At 40.3% G+C, this 16,802-nt stretch overlaps 3 protein-coding genes across 5 annotated transcripts in view; 2 read left to right on the top strand and 1 right to left on the bottom strand.

Moving 5' to 3' along the window:
- The first annotated feature begins 43 nt into the window (after nucleotides 1–43).
- LOC139995428 (kanadaptin) lies at nucleotides 44–3,579 on the top strand. Its single transcript, XM_072018881.1, has 6 exons — nucleotides 44–1,039; nucleotides 1,133–1,401; nucleotides 1,479–1,621; nucleotides 2,307–2,467; nucleotides 2,550–2,924; nucleotides 3,002–3,579. Exons 1-6 carry the CDS (start codon nucleotides 296–298, stop codon nucleotides 3,383–3,385), a joined length of 2,076 nt encoding a protein of 691 aa, XP_071874982.1. The 5' UTR covers nucleotides 44–295; the 3' UTR covers nucleotides 3,386–3,579.
- An 86-nt stretch (nucleotides 3,580–3,665) lies between these two features.
- Nucleotides 3,666–10,042, top strand: LOC139995442 (uncharacterized). Of its 2 annotated transcripts, XM_072018908.1 has the most exons (7): nucleotides 3,669–3,809; nucleotides 4,145–4,221; nucleotides 4,577–4,720; nucleotides 4,788–4,894; nucleotides 4,967–5,093; nucleotides 5,178–5,266; nucleotides 9,856–10,042. In XM_072018908.1, the coding sequence occupies exons 2-6, from the start codon at nucleotides 4,173–4,175 to the stop codon at nucleotides 5,258–5,260; spliced, it is 510 nt and encodes a 169-aa protein (XP_071875009.1). In that variant the 5' UTR covers nucleotides 3,669–3,809; nucleotides 4,145–4,172; the 3' UTR covers nucleotides 5,261–5,266; nucleotides 9,856–10,042. The 2 variants fall into 2 exon arrangements, with proteins under 2 accessions (XP_071875010.1, XP_071875009.1); XM_072018909.1 differs by lacking the exon at nucleotides 9,856–10,042 and having other exon boundaries at nucleotides 3,666–3,809; nucleotides 4,970–5,093; nucleotides 5,178–5,417.
- The window catches only part of LOC139995422 (roundabout homolog 2), a 28,392-nt gene continuing 17,208 nt past the window's right edge, over nucleotides 5,619–16,802 (bottom strand). The window contains exons 3-11 of one of the 2 annotated variants that reach the window (XM_072018870.1): nucleotides 14,816–14,969; nucleotides 14,537–14,667; nucleotides 14,168–14,434; nucleotides 13,790–14,070; nucleotides 13,103–13,627; nucleotides 12,716–12,946; nucleotides 12,231–12,569; nucleotides 10,050–12,138; nucleotides 5,619–9,930 (exon numbers count right to left, since the gene is read on the bottom strand). In XM_072018870.1, coding sequence (XP_071874971.1) covers nucleotides 9,752–9,930; nucleotides 10,050–12,138; nucleotides 12,231–12,569; nucleotides 12,716–12,946; nucleotides 13,103–13,627; nucleotides 13,790–14,070; nucleotides 14,168–14,434; nucleotides 14,537–14,667; nucleotides 14,816–14,969 — 4,196 coding nt within the window. In that variant the 3' untranslated portion in view covers nucleotides 5,619–9,751. Of the gene's footprint in view, nucleotides 9,931–10,049; nucleotides 12,139–12,230; nucleotides 12,570–12,715; nucleotides 12,947–13,102; nucleotides 13,628–13,789; nucleotides 14,071–14,167; nucleotides 14,435–14,536; nucleotides 14,668–14,815; nucleotides 14,970–16,802 lie in introns of those variants that run through there. The other variant, XM_072018872.1, reaches the window with a different exon arrangement.

Genomic DNA, 16,802 nt, shown 5'->3' with positions numbered 1-16,802 from the left:
CATATAGAGTATTTCATTTTCTTTTATCTCCGTAAGATGGCAATCATTGTATACAACGCATTTTCGTGACTCACGCATGCAGCGTGCACCTCGAGTTTTTAGTTAATACGTATATAAGGTTAGTTGAGGTTATTCCATTTACAGTCTATTGAGGTTATATAAACGTACGTTGACGTTAGTTGGTGTCGGTTTAAAAGTTAATTGAAAGAAGTTTTAATTTGTTCCCGGAAACTGACAACTTTCTACAACGTTTGATATTGGCCTCCTTTCTTCTTTCTTACGAACGATAAAAACTATGGAAACTACGTCACACAACCTTATGCCCAATATTCATTTCAACAATGATGAAAGAAATGTACAAGCTGAAGTAAACAATGAAGAAATACTACCCACTACTAACATCTCTGATCCTTCCGATACATCGGAAAATAACATACAGCTTACACCTTCGACAAAAGAATATTCAACAAATGACGTATCCGAAGATCTCAATGATGTTGATAATATCGCAACTTTCAAGAAACCGACTGTATCAAGTGGTCAAAAACGTTCTTGTCCGATACATAAAAGTTCGAAAAGCTCAGAGCGTGATATAAAATCTCAAAAACATTCGCAAGATCAACCATTCCCATATGTAGAACCATCTTGGGGAGGAAAGCCGGAAGGGAATTACATGATGGAAGTGCTCAAGTCTGGAATGATCATCGAGACAATTTCACTCAACGAACAAAATTTCTATCTTGTTGGGCGTTTACCTTTGTGCCATTTATCTCTTGTTCATCCTACTATTTCAAGATATCATGCAGTTTTACAATACAGATCTGAACAAGACAAAGAACACGATAAAGGTTTCTATGTATATGATCTAGGAAGTACTCATGGTACTTTTTGGAATGGGAACCGCATAAAACCTAATGTTTACGTAAGAATACACGGAGGTCATATGCTCAGATTTGGTTGCAGCCAGAGAAAGTACATTTTACAAGCTCCGCCGGAAGACCAAGAAGAAGAATCTCCGTACAGCTTAACAGAGTTAAAGGTATTCTTTCTTTTATCCAAACATTGTTCCTTTCGTATGGAACTAATGCAGTTATTTTTCAAGCAAATATAAGATGAAACGAAAATATTCTAGGAAATGAGAGCGTCCCAGTTGGAAAAACGGTGCATGGAAGACAAAGCATCCATCGAAGAAAAGGAAAGCGAAGGCATTGATTGGGGAATGGGAGAAGATGCAGACGAAGAAACAGATCTTCAAGAAAATCCCTATGCTTCTATTACGGATGATGATTTAGTTTTAGAAGATCCCAAGAAAACTCTTAGAGGATGGTTTGAAAGAGAAGGATATGATCTACGTTATCAAACAGAAGAAAAGGGATTTGGACAATTTTTGTGTTGGGTGGAGTAAGTATTTTCATACATACGAAAACAATGTGAAAGAAATATATGGTACGATTAACTTAATCTCGTGAAAAATTTAGTCTCCCCACTGAAGATATCGTCGGACATTCGACGAGAGCGGAAGCCCTTGTAAAAGGTAAAAAAAAAGAGGCAGTTGTACAATGCGCGTTGGAAGCTTGCAAAATCTTGGATAAATATGGATTATTAAGGCAAGCAAATCACGGTAAGAATAACGTTTATAAAATTCTTTATAATAAACTTTAACTTTTGTTTTCATACCTATACTGTTATGTTTTGTGTTCATATTTGTACCTAATACTGTTGTACACAACATTGTTCGGGGCTTTCGGGCAGAAACCTTCGACCTTTCGCCAGCAATGCAATTAGCTTTTTCAGCATCTAAAAACGCATTGAAACTGATGTCTGTGGTGGTAGTGGTGGTGGTGGTGGTCCCTCTATATAACAAGATACCTGTATTCATGTATTGGAACGATGATGTTCATGTTTCAGTTCATCGGTGTTGCTGAATTAGCCGGCGCTATTAATTACTCAGCTGATTAATTAAAAACATGTGAGGATCGTGTTCCAGATTGTGTTCACATGAAAACCGGACAAAGTCCAAACAATATGAACAAGGACATCGGTTTCCACCTAAACCCAACCTGGAACACGCTCCTCGCATCTTTTGAATTAAATGAGTAATTAATAGTGTCGGCTAATTCAGCAACACCGATGAACCGGAACATCGACACTACCGTTCCGATGCTTGAACACAGATGCCCCTTTACTAATTAACTTTATCTTCTTGTAAAAATAAACCGTTTTGCTTAACGGTCGATTTATTGTAAATGAGAAGTTTATTTTCTTTTCTTTATTTATTTAAAATTTATTTATACATGTATGTACAGAAGCAAGAAAAAGGAAAACGAGGAATTGGGAAGCAGAAGATTACTATGACTCGGACGAAGACAATTTTTTGGATAGAACAGGTTCTATAGAAAGGAAGCGTGAACAGAGAATGAGATTAGCTGGAAAATTGGAAGAAAAAGCAGAAACGTATGATTCCTTGGTGAGTTGAAGCAAGTACTTTACTAATTTCGCAACTTTCAATCAACATTTAAATAAAAATGTTGTTGGTATTATTATTTTAGCTCGAAAAACATAAGGAAGTTACAAAACGAATATCACAGTTGTCAACTTCGATTGAAAATTGGCAGAGTGCGAGTAATGCGAAGAATGATACGACCGAAGAAGATGCGTTAGACGCTTTTATGTCAAGTCTAAGTTCGTTTGCTTTAACTAAAAGTGACGTTGCTAAGATGAAGTTGGAATTACAAAATCTTCGAAAAGAAGAGGCAAGTTTGATTAAACTGTTGAACTTGACACAGCCTGCAAATTTGCCAGCTCTTTCTTATCGCGATACTATGAATCAGACTATTAGTCAGGCTAAAGCAGTCGCGCATCTTATGCAAAACGCACCAGTAGAACGAAAGAAGATTTGCAACACCTTAATTTCCGACAAAAAGGTGAGTAAATATTTACTTTGTCCGCATTTAATCTGCCCACAATACTACTCTACTACCTTTATGGAATGTTTATATAGGTGAAACAAATAAAGCAGTATGTACCTACCAATACCGAATTACTTGAATCAAATGTAAATTCCGACACTGCGATAGAGGCAGCAGCTGTAGAAGAAATGGATAGCGATGACAATGATGAATCAATTTCAAATTCATCCCATGATTTATTATCTAAGGAGAATTTTAAATTGCAACTCTCTAATACCACTGTTAAAAACGAATCTTCCGAGAAACACGAGGAGCAGCAAAAGCATAACATCGAAATGACGAAAAATCCTCGACGGGAACAAAGAAAAATGTACTGCGATCAAGACATACACGCAGATAATTATTCCATGTGGATTCCGCCATCGGATCAAGCAGGCGATGGAAAGACAAGTCTGAACGAGAAATATGGTTATTAAGGTTGTTATGATTATACAATATTTATATGTAATTATACGTATTAATTGTCTAATATATGTATTATAAACTTGTTGAATTCTTTATACGTTATTACCGTGTAATTTATGGTATTGTAAATACTATACTGTACGATATTTATTGCTAAGTTACTATATGATGATTATTAAATACAGTATTATATTATGATTTATTACATACGTGTGCTTTTGTATTTAATATCATGTATACATATATATGTGCAGTATCAGAGGTACTATGTATATACAAATAAACATGTACGAGGTTACGTTTCGATGTATCGATCGATTGTTTGTACCGACTACTTGTATCGTTTACGTTTCTAGTGACATTTGGAATATTTTGGACATTTTCGATCGTGATCGCGGACGGGTATTGTGAATTTATAAACGGATTCAAAAACAGGTAAAATAGAAGAATAAAGAAAATAGTTACAACTGTTTTTGCTTCTTCTATTCTGATATTTGTGGAAATTTTGAAAATTAACCTTTTTTTTTTTACATCGAAATAATACATGTACATTTAGTACATCAAGTTGAATATATGTGAAATTATAAACAACGATAACCGTGTTTTATTACCATGTTTTATTAGATAAAATCCATACGAACATAAGACATAACTGGACAGTGATTGGCATGTTTTCATATTATAAACCAATAGATTGCATATTCGCTTTATTTCAATATTTATCAAATATATTTGTGATTTGTTAACATTAACAGTTTTTAAAATCATAGGTGTCGCATTATTTAGAAAAGACAGAAAATGGATTATTTCGTTGGGGAAATATTTGAAATTCCTTATTTTAAAACAGGTACGTATATTTGTCAAATAGATACGAAACATAACCTAGCCAACAAGTCCAAATTTTACTTCTTACAATGTACATATTCTTACAAAGTAAGCCGAACAAGTTATATATTTTCATTTAATTGAAAATGACAGTGACTTTTTTATCGAAACGTAATATCTCTCTTATTACGCTATATCATTAAGATGCGTCAAATTATTAATCAAAATTGATAATTACTAACTAGATAGCGTTATCTTTAAGATGTCGTTGCACGAATTCCCTTTAAGACATTGAAACACTGAAAAATATTTAATCCAAAGTAATTTAATGTAATTTAATGTAATTTAATTTAATTACATCTTGACAATCGATACAGTATGGACTACTATCGCATCCGTTGGATGGTATATAATTGGAATTACAATCTGCATTTGGTGGGCATCTCCGTACATTTTGGAAAAATATGCGAATTGGAAGTTGAGAAAGAACGAACAGGAATATGCAGCAAAATATCATAAGAGTAAATATCATAATATGGCTAAGTCACATTGGTCAAATTTTATATTGCCTAATTTTATTACGTCTAGATCCAGATCTGTTGCGAGAAAGACTCTCAGGTTTAGAAGCTTCACGACAAAAAATGCAAGAAGAATATTATCAGAAATGTATGTTAGCGGAACAGGAAAGGACAGAGGTAAATTGGGAATCTTAACTTGAAACGCACCGACATGGATTTAGAACATATGTGTATTATTCTGTTTTCCAGCAGAAAGGAAATGCAAAAGGAATAGCAAAATTAATCTTAGACAATAATGTCATAGGCGATAGACTAGGAAAGAAGGACAACGATTCACCACCTTCTACAGAGAAGAAACACAAATCTATAAGAGAGGGTAAATACACACATGGAAAATAATGATTTTAAAATAACGATATCGATCGATAGCGTTAATTCTGACATTCTCCGACCATTACAGAATACAACCCATTAATGGGCGACGGTTCTAGAGGATATCGACCCCCTAAGCGCACTTGTTGCGGAAAGGGTAGTTGCGGGTAATTACATGTAAGCGTAAAAACTAATATAATTTTATTTTGTATTCATAATTCTCAATAAGAATACTTGAAAAAGGAAAATCGTTTGTTTACGAACGAAATTTTGTAAATAATTATCGATCGTTGTCTCCTGTTGTAATAAAACTATAAATTTCTAAATATATCCGATATAATGTTTAAATTATCCGAAACTCTAAGATTATTTTCTTTAACTCGACTCTTATATATTATTTCGTTTAACTGGAGCTCTAGCTTGTTAAATGTAAAAGGAAATAGGGTAAGAGGAAGTAAACGTTTGTTTTTTCCTTTAAATCTTCATGAATTACTTTTAGAACGTAAAAAGTTTGGAAAATACTCGTATGTTCAACATCACTTTTTCTTTGTTTTTATTAATAATCGTTACTCGTATATTGCGTAACGCTTCTGTATATCGCTTTATATGCATATGTAGTACTTGACAATAATAATTATTACTTTTTAATTATCTACATTTGTGCGCGTCTTGTGTTTGCCTGTACGCGTATGACACTAGTCTGTATCGACCAATTTTATTAGTATCGTATTTTTCTTTTCAATAACATGTTCAAAGTGGACAATCACTTGCATTTGTTTTATAATAAATAAGTTATTGCCTACGAAAACGCTTACGAACGAACGAACAATTTCTGTTTCTTTTATGCGCTTTATTTACAAAACGTAAAGAATATTTAAGCTAAATCACTTATCAGCCTTCGCGATTTAATTTAGACCTAGTGGCTAAAAGATGCAAGTAAAATTGAAACTTATCGAATCGTAGTGTTCGGAACGTTTTTTATCGTTATTAGATCTTTCGATCCGAATGTTAATGATATGACGATTAGCGCGCTGTGACTATAAAATATATATATATATATATCGTTATTCTACCGTGTCGACAATTTTTGTCAGTCGGTCAACAAAGCGTCCAATCTTCGCAAGAGACTATTCAGCTATTGGCAGTGATTGATAATAAATCACTTGCGAAACTTTCGTGAAACTTCCCCTCGCTCGGGACAATGTTGGTTTAATCGATTTCAACGAAGACGATTTAGTTCGGATTACATTCAATTTGCTTACTTTTCACTTTTCACTTTTCACTTTTCACAAACGGAAGAACACATCGACATGTGTTTCTCGTTATATTCCGTTGCCCGTTTTAATTCTCGGCAGGTGGGTCGGTAGAGTAAATGGAGAGTTAATGGAGATGCGACGAGCGCAAGAACAAGCGCATAAGCGTAAAAGAGCAATTTAAGATAGACAGGACAAGGGAAATTACGGGCCAATAGACGACACGAGAAACGAGAATGAAAGAATTAATGATGCACGTGATCGAGAAGGGGGAGAGGAGGACGGGTTGCACAGTAAGCCCGCGATAGTGGCGATACGAATAAAAGCGAGTTTAAGAGAAAAAAAGGATTTGGTGTGTGCGTGCGTGTACATGCGTGCGCGCGCGCGTGTGTCGTCACGATTCGTACGCGATCTTCTATTTTCGTTCAACGTTGAAGGTGTTACGCGTAATATGATACATACAAACAGTTTGAACCATCGTAACAATCGTGCAAATATGAGAAACTATAAAAATAACGTCATTACTTTTTTCGCTTCGCAAATTGATAGGATGGTTCGGTATAACTGGTTCAAGAATCGTTTACTCTGCCGCATAATCTGCGACAAAAGTATCACGAGTTCTCGATCTTGAACTCGAAATATTTTCGGTATCTAAATAAGTAACTACTATCGATCGAACTGCTCCCGTATCGTGGAAGAGTTCGAGTGCGAATTTATGTACAGATTTGTAGGTGTTTGTTCGTTTGTTTCTTCTCCCAAAAAGAATCTACATACATATGTGCCTATAGAAAAGGACCATTTACCAGCAGTCGATAGAGTCCGTAAAGACGAAGTTTGGCAAACTCAGTGTACAGTCTAAACAGACTATCAGAGATAATGTTTGAATATTGTTACGGTGAATACTTAAAATATAAGTTCTACGTAGCTACGTTTCTCTCTTTCTCTAACTTTTGTTCGAAATTTATCATTTATTTAAAACACTCTACGAAAACGAACGCTCTCCTTCTTTTAATTTAATTCGTTACTAATAGCATTTACCTCTTTTATTCTTGTTTCTCACCTTTCTGGATGGATTATACTTGTATGTTTCTATATGCGATCTACGGATTTACCAATTTCATTTGCGAACCGTTACTCGCGAGGATAATTTTATATATACTTATGTTACACATTGAATCGTATCTCCACACCCGATCTACGTAGTCTCCCGGAATTGTGATATTCGGCAGTGCGTTCAGCGTCTGTTATTTCTCTTTGACGCTCGTTAACGTCCGTTAATAGGTTGAGCGCGGTGCCGAAATTGCTATCTTTTCCGTTTAGCCGGTAGCGAGCGAGCTAAAGACTTCAAAGCGAGCGCGACTTCGCGCACTGGATAGGGCTTATCTACCGTTGAATCTGTGATCATCGAAACGAATGATTTGATCCAAAAGGCAATCAGCCAAATATCCAAGTTGAAAGAAGAATCGTTCATAAATTACACAAAAAGCAAGCAGACGTACATAAAGTGCGAGGATATTGTTCGGTATGTTACGATAAAAATTCAAAGCTGTTTGAATTTGACGCAAGATAGCCAAAATTTTGACCAAAAAAGTTGTCACGTTTTATAATATGTGTAAATCCAAGGCAAATCCATTTTTCTTTACAGTGTTTTAACAAATTTCATTGAAATGACTACATTTGTTTTTTAACTTTAATACTTTCGGCCGCAGGAACCGACGCCGGCCAAACGAAAAGTTCAGTGCCGATTTCCAAGGACCGGCGCCGCGCTCAACGTATTAACAAACCCATTCGTTAGAACGGTATAATATAGTTCGACGATCGCCGATCTACAATCAGTCAATTCTTTAATAATATTTACTCTTTGTTTCCTCGCGCGAAACAACAAACTAATTACAACGAATTTGAGCGATTATTACACAACGAGTGTCCTCTATCCACTCGACTATCTCGATTTACATTAAGATTCGTTCCAATTCCGGAGCCTCGACGAACTCTCACGCAACATACACTGAGATTAGGAGGAACCAAGAGATGCAGTTTGTAAATGTGCTCGGACCAACGACGCCCGATTAGATCCAATTTAGAATATTATAATGGCCGTTTCAACACTGTTGGTCGTCGTCCTCGTAGCTTGTCACTTATTCGTATTTTCTTTGTCTGCCGTAATCTTTGCTGGCATTCGTAAGCGATTACCGACGAATCGATTCGTCAATGTTACGTGGCAATTGTTTTTTCCCTTTCGATCGATGCAACGAATAGAATACAGACGATAGCTGCTCGTTTCCGATTCGCATTGGACATTTACGACGAAAGACACCGGTCGACAGCTACTTTCCATTGTTTCATCAACTGCTCATAGAAGAAAGAAGCTTCTGCACACAGACACGCGCACACGCACACGCATACGTACATACAAAAAAAAAAAAAGAAAAAAAAAGAAAAAAGAAAAGAAAAAAAAACTGTTCGATATGATGTAATACTTGTTGCACGACAGTCGATCATTCTTTGCTGTACGTACCCATAAAAGTTGTGCATACATATGTATATCGTTGAAGAAGTATCACGTGGCAACGCGTTCGTATCCGTACGACAAAGTTAAAGAATCATTTCTAACCATTTAGGAACGTTACATCGGAAAATAGTAGAACCGTGCGGAACTCTGAGCGGCGAAAATTGAAAATTTCTGAAAAGTACACAAGTGCCACGTTGATCTAGCGCGTGGAACGCGCATACGCGTAACAATATATTGCGTGTTAATATCGTTTGCAATGTCGTAGTCGACGTTGAAATCGTAAATTATCGTTACTCACGAACAAAGATTATGAAACTAAATCTATTCGATCTATAACACTTTCTTTTCATCATATCCATCATCTCGCATCCTGTTCACTGTTCGCTGTTCACCGTTCACCGTTCACCGTTCACCGTTCACCGTTCACCGTTCACTGTCAACCATATCGTCTCCATCATACATTTTCATTACTCGATGGCAGTGGTTGTATATATTGAGCAAAAAACGAAGAAACGCAACAACTCGTTAGGTTAGGTAATTATCAAAAGTATGGAAACTACGAGACGAACGCAAACTTACTTGCGTAAACAGGGCTAATGGTTAAAACCATCTATTAGGAGAATAGAAAGAGTTTCGCGCGGCAAAGGGTGAAGGTAGGAAGAAAAGAGACAGGAATAAAGGAATATCACGGTTAATACGAGTAGCTATTAAGGTTTGGAGATATCGAGGACGAGCTTAGCCCTGAAAAGGTACTTTGAGAATGTTGGCGATATTGTCGCGCGAGACGGCTACGATTCGTTGCGATGCAAGTAATTCGTTTGAGGTTGAAACAGCGGTTCGTATCACCAACGGTCGATTCTATCGGTCGGTCTTGATCCTCCCGGAATCCTTGTGACATTAGCCATCGCGAAGGTCGGCCGGCCGACTACACTCTATAGGAGCATTTGAATTCCCACCACCTACGAAAACATTGTTCAGCTTGTTGTATCTTTGACTTCCAGAACTGCTGACTGTGTTCGAGGCCGAGGAATTGTGCTGAGGATAGCCGCCGATTCTCGAAAAGCTAGGCACTTTATCTGAAAGAGAACGAAATATTTTTCATGTTGTACGTACATAAAGATCGCGCTGTTTTACGCTGATTTTTATCTGATCGACCGCAATGAGAAAGAAAGAAAGAAAAGAAGATAATGCGAACCTTTGCCACGGTTATGCCTCGTCCTTTCTTGCGAGCTAATGTTTCCAGATTGCCTTGGAGGGATACAAGAATAATTACTGTCACCGCTACTATAGGTCGGTGAAGCAGTTCTAGTATTTCTTCTACGCGGACTTTTGCCGTTTCTATTTCGGGAACCTGTTTTACCATGGAGGCAATTGGCCGATGTCGGAGCGAATTGGTCGTTGTATTCGAGGGTGTTGCCATAGAGGCAACTGGATTCCGAACAGGAACAACAAATATCCGAGTGTGCGTTCGAATCGCAGGACTTTCTGTCCCATTCGTCGTTCTCAGCTTGATAAAGATTCTCCGTTGTATAGATATCTTGATCGTTTCGTCGATAGATATCCTCGTTCGCTATTGATCGTTCCGATCGTGAATCCGCACGATTTACACGACTGTACGCAGAATCGTAGTCTTCCGATGGCGAATCGTTTCGTTGACCGTACAAAAGAGAGCCGCTCTCGTATTCGTTTTCGTGATTACCTTTGTACGAATCGTAACAATCGAACGATTGTGGAAAGACAGGCAGTGCCGGTGGATTCGTTTGCGGAGGCAAACTCGTATATCTACCTTGCTGATGGACGTTATTTTGCGGAACAGAATTGTCGAATGGTTGAGTCTGCTGACCCGCCGAATCGTTCCAAATTGTATTCGAACCTCCTAAATTGTTAATTATTCTGGTCGGCGGACTCGGTGGACTTTGCGAATTTCTCGATCCCGAGCCCGAACCGGAGCCACCTCCTCCACCACCACCGCCGCCGCTACCAATGCCCCCACCGCCGCCGCCGCCGCCGCCGCTTCCACCTGCAGAACCCGAACCAGAACCGGAACCTGAATTCGAACTCGAGCTTAAACCCAGTCCCAACGCTAGTCCTGCACTCGTGATCAAGTCCAAATCGTTTTGCCTTTCGATACTTCTCTTGCCTAGGTGGGGGCTAAAAGCGGTTTGATGTTGGTACTGTTGTTGTTGCTGTTGTTGTTGTTGTTGCTGTTGCTGCTGCTGCTGCTGCTGCTGCTGCTGTTGATAATGATGTTGATGCTGATACTGATGCTGCATTTGATGCGGATGATGATGATGATGATATTGATACTGATGTTGGTGTTGGTGTTGATGCGTATGCGAATGCGATCTGGAAGAACCGAGAGATCCCTCGAACGAGGGCGGATGTTCCGGCGGAGGTGGTAGCATATCGCACCAATTCGGTGGCTGATTTTCATTTGGCAGCGGCATTCTGTATTGATGAGCTCTTCTTTGCGCTTCCGTATTATCCTCTGCGTTATAAACGCTACTGGCATTGTCGCTGCTCGGAGACACGGTTGATTTGTTTCGATCCAAGTTCGAATCTAAACTCGAATAGTCCGGCTTGAGACAAGAATCGCTGGAATTCGACTTGCGACCGGCGGTTTCTATCGAATCCGGGCTACGAGCAGGCATGCACAGTGTCGTTGTAGCGTATGGTTCTGGCGGAGCTTGCAACTGTTTTCGAGCATTGTAAAACGTCGTTAGATTCACTTCGGCGTATTCCGAGCCAGCCATTCCAACGATTCCAGGTGGCAGGCCGATTTGATTCTGATTGCTTAATAGCTTCGTTTCGCAGTCCTTATCGTTGGTGGAAGCCTGGAGTGTGTTACTCGGCCTCCAACCACGCTCTAACCACAGAGTATCTTTGTTTAATTGACAGATGTCATTAGCCGTGCCGACAGGAACATTCAAGTGGCCGAGTTGTTTACTCATCGCTTGCCTTCGACGAACGTAAACAGCACCCAATAACGCGGCGATAACTGTCAACACGACCGTTATCACGAGAATCAAAAACCAAGTTTCACTCACGACAGACGCATTTCTTTGACTCGGATCTGTTCGTGGCGGTAACTGCGTCAATTGTCCTGGATCCATGTTCAAAACGGTTGGATTGGAAAACGGACCAAGACCTACACGAGTTAATCCGGCAACGCGCGCCGTGTAAAGACCACCTGTCGTTAGGCTGTTGATGATCACCGACGTTGTCGACGCGTTTAAAGACATCTGGCCCAAAATCTTGTTGCTGCTATTGCTCTTGATCTGAATCTAGCGAACGAATAAAAGAGAAACGAACTTGACTCGATTCTTTCTGACGGAAAACTAGCTTTTACATCGTGTTGTCACACGCGTATTTTTACCTTATATCCTATTAATTGTCCATTTTGTGTAGTTTTCGGCGGTGGAGACCAACGGACGAATGCCGAGGTCACATTTATCATGCCGACATGAACATTTTCAGGTGCCCCGGAAGGTACGTCTTCCAACGTGATCGCTAATTTCACGTTGCTCGGTCTCCCTTCGATAGTCTTGAAAAAAGGAACTAGGAAGAACTCGTAACGCGTGTACTTGTTTAAATTGGTCAAAACGTAGCTGGTTGCTCCGGCATTCAGTACCGTGACCATTCGATATTCTGGCTTCTCGGAAACTTGACGATATCTTATGTACAAGCCTTCGACCAAATCGGCAGCTCCCAGTATCTAGAGACAAACAGCACAGGGAAAACAAGGCACAGAGAAAAGTGAAACAACAAATAATTCGTAACTATTATATAATTGGATTCGATCGAAGGATTTATATAGTTTTGCAACGCGTTGCTTGTTCTACAGCGCCTCTGCCTACTTACGTCCCATACGATCTTCACGCTGGTACTGCTCAAAGGTTGAACATCCTTCAAGTAAAGAATTTCACTGTTGAGACGATCTCTTGCTCGAATTAGTTCAGTTTGAGGAATCGCGTGTTGATCGATATTAGTCGTGCGCGCCACATCGGAAAACGGTCCAGGAACGGAAAGACCCTGACTGTTTCGAGCACGAACAAGGAATACGTAACTCGTATCTGGCTTGAGATTCGTTACCTGTGAGAGGAAAAGAGCAGCGATTGGAATTGCATCGTCGATTAACGTTGTTCGTGGATAAAGAATACGTCTATGCACATATGTACATGTCTACTTGTATCTTATGTTCATGTATTCGAATCCGGCCTGATCATGTACACATGTCCATGTACTTACGGTATAGACGTCATCTATTATTCTCGTTCCGGCAACGATCCAGCTAGTCTTTGGATTCGTAGCAAAATACTCGACCGTGTAATCGATTATTTTGTTAACGCCTTCGTGTCCCGGGCTCCAGGTGAGCGTGACCGTGTTGCTAGTGGTATTCACTATTCTTGGTTTGCTTGGACTTTCGGGAAGTAACGATATATCTGGCACGACGACGCCGTGATAACTCGCTGCTTGGCTAATCGTTAAACTAGCCGACCATGACGTATTCCCGGACTCGGACGATGCAACACACTTGTATATTCCCGTGTCGCTCGATTGAAGATTTTTTAGGGAAAGAGTGCCGTTACCAGCGATCGCAAATCGATCATCGCCATCGATTCGTACAAGTTGGTCGTTCTTGTACCAGCGGATTTTTGGGCTAGGTCTTCCGAATGCACGGCACGGCAAAGAAATTTCGCTTTTCGGAGGCAACGTTTGATTCGTTGCTCCAATTTCGATGACAGGCGGTGGAACCTCCTCGACCGATGTAACCTAACGGACAAATATAAGAATCGATCTGTATTGGTATTCAACCAAGCACAGTTACCCTTCGTTCGTAAATATGGTTGTACGGGCAATTTACAATTTCACGGGCAACATCGAAAAGAGAAAATCGAGGAATCGCGGATGGTCGATCGTTACGCAATCCAATACCTGAAGAAAGACTGTAGCTGTGCTCGCACCAGCCTGACTGATCGCGCTGCAAACGTAGTGTCCTTCGTCTTTTCCGAGTACGCTCTTGATACGTAAACTGCCATCCTCTGTGATTTTGTAACGTCCTTGGTATTCGTTTCCAGGAAACATTAATTCTTGCGAACCTTCGCGTGTCCAAAAGATAGAGGGCTGCGGTGCGCCACGAGCCGCGCAGGAAAACGAAACGTTCGATCCGACGCTGACAATCTCGTCTTTTGGAAAACTGCTGAATATTGGCCTCGCTGACGGAACCAAGAGAGAACAAGAGAGAACGTCACGCATCGTTGCTTAGCATCGATTCGTCAATACGGATAAGCATTCCGTTTTCCGCTTACTTACAATGTACTGTCAAAGTTGCAGTCGCAGATATGGCACCGACACCGTTCTCAACATCGCAAATGTACGTCCCTTGATCTTGCGACGTCACTCTTTCGATTCGCAAGCTTTTGTCGTCCAAAATATGCGCCCGCCCGATTGGCATTTTCCCATCGTTTCGTCGCCAAAGGATCTCGGGTGGAGGATCGCCGCCTACGCGGCACGCGAATTCAGCCGTTTGGTCAGCTAGGATCGTTTGATTCGCAGGAGTCGACAAGAAGAATGGCTTCACTAACAAGGAAACACGAATTGCAAAAGTTGAAACTTTTTCATCGTCTATGTTGCATCGTATCGCAATATGGTTAGTTTGTTCGATTCATGGACATTACTCACCGTGAACTGTCAAAGTTGCCACCGTAGATTCTTTCACGCCCACCATGTTCTCGGCAACGCATTGATATTTTCCCTGATCAGTTTGCCTAACATCCGAAATCATCAAATTTCCTCCGTCTACCAAAGTGATACTGCAACAGACAATTTTCGCTAAATGTAAGCGATTAAGTTTTCGAAATCGATATACCACGTGTACTTATGAAACGCCAATTAACAGTTAACCGTCAACAATGTTACGCGATTAAACGAGAGGCGCGCAGACGAAAGCAACCGGATTACCGTTTAGTAGCATCCAAATCTATCGCGTGACCGTTCTTTTTCCAATGCAGCGTTGGTTCTGGATGACCTCGGGGTGGTCCGCACTCTAACAGAGCAGTCTCTCCAGCTGCGACTCTTGTATTTTGTGGTTCCACGCGAAACTCATCCCTCAACACTGAAACAAAGAATATAGAAGGTCGGATAAATCGTTCGTTTCATTTTAGTAGCAATTATTTGGCACAGTGTACGTATACGTTTCTCGAAACATTTCGCTATTTACGATAGAATTAATTAAAAAAAGAGGCGACGAGCTATAACATCACAAATACCAAACTTCTAAACTCATCCTAAGTCCTTTCTCCTCTTTGATCGTTTCGGTCTCTAGTCGAACGATGAGTCACGCGATATAGCCGGTGTATCGGCTAAGCCGTTCCGCTCTGTTTGTTCATCGTTAGCGCCGTACAAACAGACCTACACTCGTGCGGTACAGTTTGAACAGCTTTTCATCTACTTTTTAACGCTTCTCTCTCCTCTCTCCTCTCTTCTCTTTCGCTCACTCGCTTTCGCCGCAGCTTACACGCAACCTGCCCGTTTCCCATCTCCAAATAGCATTTCGAATCATCGATCATTACGATTCATATCTTTCACCTTTCGAGCTGTCAAAGAATCCAAATTTTCTCTCTCTCTCTCTCTCTTCGATAAATCCAGATAAACGTGAGAAAACACAGCAACAGTAACAGCGATAAACTTTGGACCAACTTTCAAGAAGATAGAGTAAAAAAGAAACAAGATAGAGTAAGGAGAAAAGGGGAGTAGGAATCTGGAAAGGAAGAATGGAAAAGAGAGAAGAGAGAAGAGAGAAGAGGGTGAAGTTGGTGCGTAGTCAAACAACCTCCAATTAACGGACGCTAGATCTGGAGCGAAAGAATTGAAGGGTTCTTGCATCTCCCGTCTCACCCCCGCCGTCTTTTTTCCTATTCTCACCCCTGTACCGGTCATATAACCCCTCAGGCTTTTTCGCGTGCCGCAGGAACCAACTAATGAGAGCAGCAGGCGCGTTCCCTTCGTGCTACGCGTGTACGAACGAGACAAACGACTATGCCTGTTAGACCGTGCGGGAGTAGCACCATCTGCGCGAGACGACTACTTGAAAATCGGGCTAGCTCTCGTTACAAGATGGATAGAACGACGGTATATGCAAACGGCCAGAACGATCGCAACGATCTGCCAACATTCTTCGTTAAAGCGAAACCGTTCGTTTCGTTTCCGTTTTCATTTATAACACGCGATCGTCTGTTTAACGCATATGCGATCTTAGCAGTGGAAAAACTTTGATTATCTTTCCAGTTACCAGTGGTTCGCCTTTACAGACAGTGACGCGTAATCGGCCGAGCAAATTACTATATCTATCTGTATATACTTGACACATCCATACATACTGTATATTTGTTGCCAACGAATGAAAGATAAATTTCGCGATCACACATGTTAATAACATCGGTGCAAAGAATAAGAGACTATCTTGCTCTTGCTCGAGATACGGGCAACTTTTGCATCGGTATTTTTCACTACCGTATTCGATATAATTAAAGAGCATAAATAAACACAATGGTACAAGGACCGGTTAGAAAGGGCAAAAAGCAGTGGTAGCGATGGCATTGCTTACGTAGAAGCTCGGATATTCGCTCGGTAGGTAAGAGCGTATTCAATGCAAATGGCCACAGGACTCTATCTCCGTATGGGTATACGTTAGTATGCTTGCATGTTGCATGCTTGGCTGCTCGATGCTTTACTCGAGAGTTTCAGCCGAGTCTCGAAAGGTGACCGCTGCGCCTCTACTCAACCTCTACATACAGTATACAGATATACCAACGGCGTATCCGTATACGGATAGTTGATCGCCAATCTATACATATACATACATAGAGTAGGCGTAAGTAGGTGCGTCTACTTGGCCAACTACTCATCGGGTGGTTCTCCGATTTTCTATCAAACCAATACTCGGTCG

This window comes from Bombus fervidus, chromosome 16, assembly GCF_041682495.2.
Source record: "Bombus fervidus isolate BK054 chromosome 16, iyBomFerv1, whole genome shotgun sequence".
In the NCBI taxonomy this organism is placed as follows: Eukaryota; Metazoa; Arthropoda; class Insecta; order Hymenoptera; family Apidae; genus Bombus; species Bombus fervidus.
This window is presented reverse-complemented; position numbering and strand designations above follow the sequence as displayed.

Bases quoted from the DNA above. Each gene is read 5' to 3' on its own strand.
- LOC139995428 (XM_072018881.1), top strand. From the start codon at position 296: ATGGAAACTACGTCACACAACCTTATGCCCAATATTCATTTCAACAAT. The intron at 1,040-1,132 runs GTATTCTTTCTT...AAAATATTCTAG, and splicing joins ACAGCTTAACAGAGTTAAAG to GAAATGAGAGCGTCCCAGTT. The intron at 2,468-2,549 runs GTGAGTTGAAGC...TTATTATTTTAG, and splicing joins CAGAAACGTATGATTCCTTG to CTCGAAAAACATAAGGAAGT.
- LOC139995442 (XM_072018908.1), top strand. From the start codon at position 4,173: ATGGATTATTTCGTTGGGGAAATATTTGAAATTCCTTATTTTAAAACA. The intron at 4,222-4,576 runs GTACGTATATTT...CAATCGATACAG, and splicing joins AATTCCTTATTTTAAAACAG to TATGGACTACTATCGCATCC. The intron at 5,094-5,177 runs GTAAATACACAC...CGACCATTACAG, and splicing joins ACACAAATCTATAAGAGAGG to AATACAACCCATTAATGGGC.